The sequence below is a fragment of the Micropterus dolomieu genome, linkage group LG07, assembly GCF_021292245.1.
Source record: "Micropterus dolomieu isolate WLL.071019.BEF.003 ecotype Adirondacks linkage group LG07, ASM2129224v1, whole genome shotgun sequence".
Taxonomy (NCBI): domain Eukaryota; kingdom Metazoa; phylum Chordata; class Actinopteri; order Centrarchiformes; family Centrarchidae; genus Micropterus; species Micropterus dolomieu.
In genome coordinates, this window is record NC_060156.1 from 886,000 (window position 1) to 888,760 (window position 2,761).

Consider the following 2,761-nt stretch of genomic DNA (forward strand, 5'->3'; position numbering starts at 1 on the left):
ATCACCCTCAGGTGAGTCATAATCTATGCATCCACCTCTCCACATATCGTAGTCTCTGATCCTCCCACTGTCTCACTTTCATTTAGATTAGGTCAACTTTATTCATAACGTCACAACCTGCCTCAGACGACTCCTCTGACCTCAGGGAGGAAACTCTGCTCCTCCTCTCACACTGAGACCTGGAGAGAGAGGAGAGAGAGTTCTTTCCCAGCGTGGCAGCTTTAGAGCTCAGATCTGTGATTGATTTGAAAAGTCTGTTGGCTGAATCCTCTTCAGCAGGATGAACATTATTATTAATGTTTTCATGAACTTTAAAGGTTCAGATATTGTCAGAGTTTCCTCTGGTCAGCCAGCGCCTGTCAGTCAGAAGTATGCTTCCAACTTTCTAAAGAGGGAGGAGGGTATTAAGACTGCTAATACACCCCAATATACAACTTGTGCGTACAATGCATACTGTGCAGTGCGTACAGTGCAGTGTGCGCAGTGTGTACAGTGTGTACAGTGCAGTGTGTGCAGTGTGTACAGTGCAGTGTGTGCAGTGTGTACAGTACAGTGTGTGCAGTGTGTGCAATGTGTACAGTGCAGTGCGTACAGTACAGTGTGTGCAGTGCGTACAGTACAGTGTGTGCAGTGTGTACAGTGCAGTGCGTGCAGTGTGTACAGTGCAGTGTGTACAGTGCAGTGCGTGCAGTGCGTACAGTGTGTGCAGTGCGTACAGTGTGTGCAGTGCGTACAGTACAGTGTGTGCAGTGCGTACAGTGTGTGCAGTGCGTACAGTACAGTGTGTGCAGTGCGTACAGTACAGTGTGTGCAGTGCGTACAGTACAGTGTGTGCAGTGCAGTGTGTACAGTGCAGTGCGTACAGTGTGTGCAGTGCAGTGTGTACAGTGCAGTGTGTACAGTGTGTACAGTGCAGTGCGTACAGTACAGTGTGTGCAGTGTGTACAGTGCAGTGCGTGCATTGTGTGCAGTGCGTACAGTGCAGTGTGTGCAGTGCGTACAGTGTGTGCAGTGCGTACAGTACAGTGTGTGCAGTGCGTACAGTGCAGTGTGTGCAGTGCGTACAGTGCAGTGTGTGCAGTGCGTACATTGTGTGCAGTGCGTACAGTGTGTGCAGTGCGTACAGTGTGTACAGTGCAGTGTGTACAGTGCAATGCGTACATTGTGTGCAGTGCAGTGTGTACAGTGCAGTGTGTGCAGTGTGTACAGTGCAGTGTGTACAGTGCAGTGTGTGCAGTGTGTACAGTGCAGTGTGTACAGTGCAGTGCGTGCAGTGTGTACAGTGCAGTGTGTACAGTGCAGTGCGTACAGTGTGTACAGTGCAGTGCGTGCAGTGTGTACAGTGCAGTGTGTACAGTGCAGTGTGTGCAGTGCGTACAGTGTGTAGAGTACAGTGTGTGCAGTGCGTACAGTGTGTAGAGTGCAGTGTGTGCAGTGTGTGCAGTGCGTACAGTGTGTGCAGTGCGTACAGTGTGTGCAGTGCGTACAGTGTGTACAGTGTGTAGAGTGCAGTGTGTGCAGTGCGTACAGTGTGTAGAGTGCAGTGCGTACAGTGTGTGCAGTGTGTGCAGTGTGTGCAGTGTGTGCAGTGTGTAGAGTGCAGTGTGTACAGTGCGTACAGTGTGTGCAGTGTGTACAGTGCAGTGTGTGCAGTGCGTACAGTGTGTACAGTGCAGTGTGTGCAGTGCGTACAGTGTGTACAGTGCAGTGTGTGCAGTGTGTAGAGTGCAGTGTGTGCAGTGCGTACAGTGTGTAGAGTGCAGTGTGTACAGTGTGTACAGTGTGTGCAGTGCGTACAGTGTGTGCAGTGCGTACAGTACAGTGTGTGCAGTGCGTACAGTGCAGTGTGTGCAGTGCGTACAGTGTGTGCAGTGCGTACAGTGTGTGCAGTGCGTACAGTGTGTAGAGTGCAGTGTGTACAGTGTGTGCAGTGCGTACAGTGTGTACAGTACATTGTGTGCAGTGCGTACAGTACAGTGTGTGCAGTGCGTACAGTGTGTACAGTACAGTGTGTGCAGTGTGTGCAGTGCAGTGTGTACAGTGCAGTGCGTACAGTGTGTACGGTACAGTGTGTGTACAGTGTGTGCAGTGCGTACAGTGCAGTGTGTACAATACAAGTGTCCTTCGAGCTTTAGTGGTAGACCACATAAAGATAAATTTACATTTATTAATTTAGCAGATGCTTTTCTACGAAGTTATGTTCACACCAAGCAACAACCACCGGGGCTGAAACACGAAGACAGAAATTATTTCTGCCATTCTCATTTGAATTGTAGTACTACTACAGTACTAGTCCCAGAGGATCAGGTACTGCACTGTAGTATTACAGTAATACTGTAGTATTACAGTGCACTGAGGCACTTGGCAGGTTACTAGGATAGTAGGAAATTTATACCTCACAGGAAGCACACTGTATTTCCCAGCTTATATGATCTTATATGATACAAGGTAGAAATCGTGTACTAAGAAGGGTACTAAAGTATTAGGGAGGATACCAAGGTACTGAGCGTTTTGGGGCACTAGGAAGGGAACTGCAAAGAAGGGTTAGTGGAGCAGTTAATTTGGGAACTAGAAAGGTTCAAGGAATGTTGAGTGGACGGTATCAGAAAGGTTGCTACAGTAGTGGTTATGAGTAGTATGCACTTTTAGGATGTCAGAGTATATGTAGATGAGAAACCGCCTCTCCCTGTCTGTGGTTCAGGAACGATGTTGGACAGTGCAGCGCTGTAGCCCATCTGTCTGTAACTGATACGGACCGGAC

At 48.8% G+C, this 2,761-nt stretch overlaps 1 protein-coding gene across 1 annotated transcript in view; it reads left to right on the plus strand.

Annotated features, from left to right (window-relative positions):
- The window catches only part of LOC123974006 (myosin light chain kinase, smooth muscle-like), a 27,272-nt gene that overhangs the window by 21,231 nt on the left and 3,280 nt on the right, over positions 1-2,761 (plus strand). The window contains exon 13 of the mRNA XM_046054419.1: positions 2,702-2,760. Within this exon, the coding sequence (XP_045910375.1) occupies positions 2,702-2,760 (59 nt within the window). The remainder of the gene's footprint in view (positions 1-2,701; position 2,761) is intronic.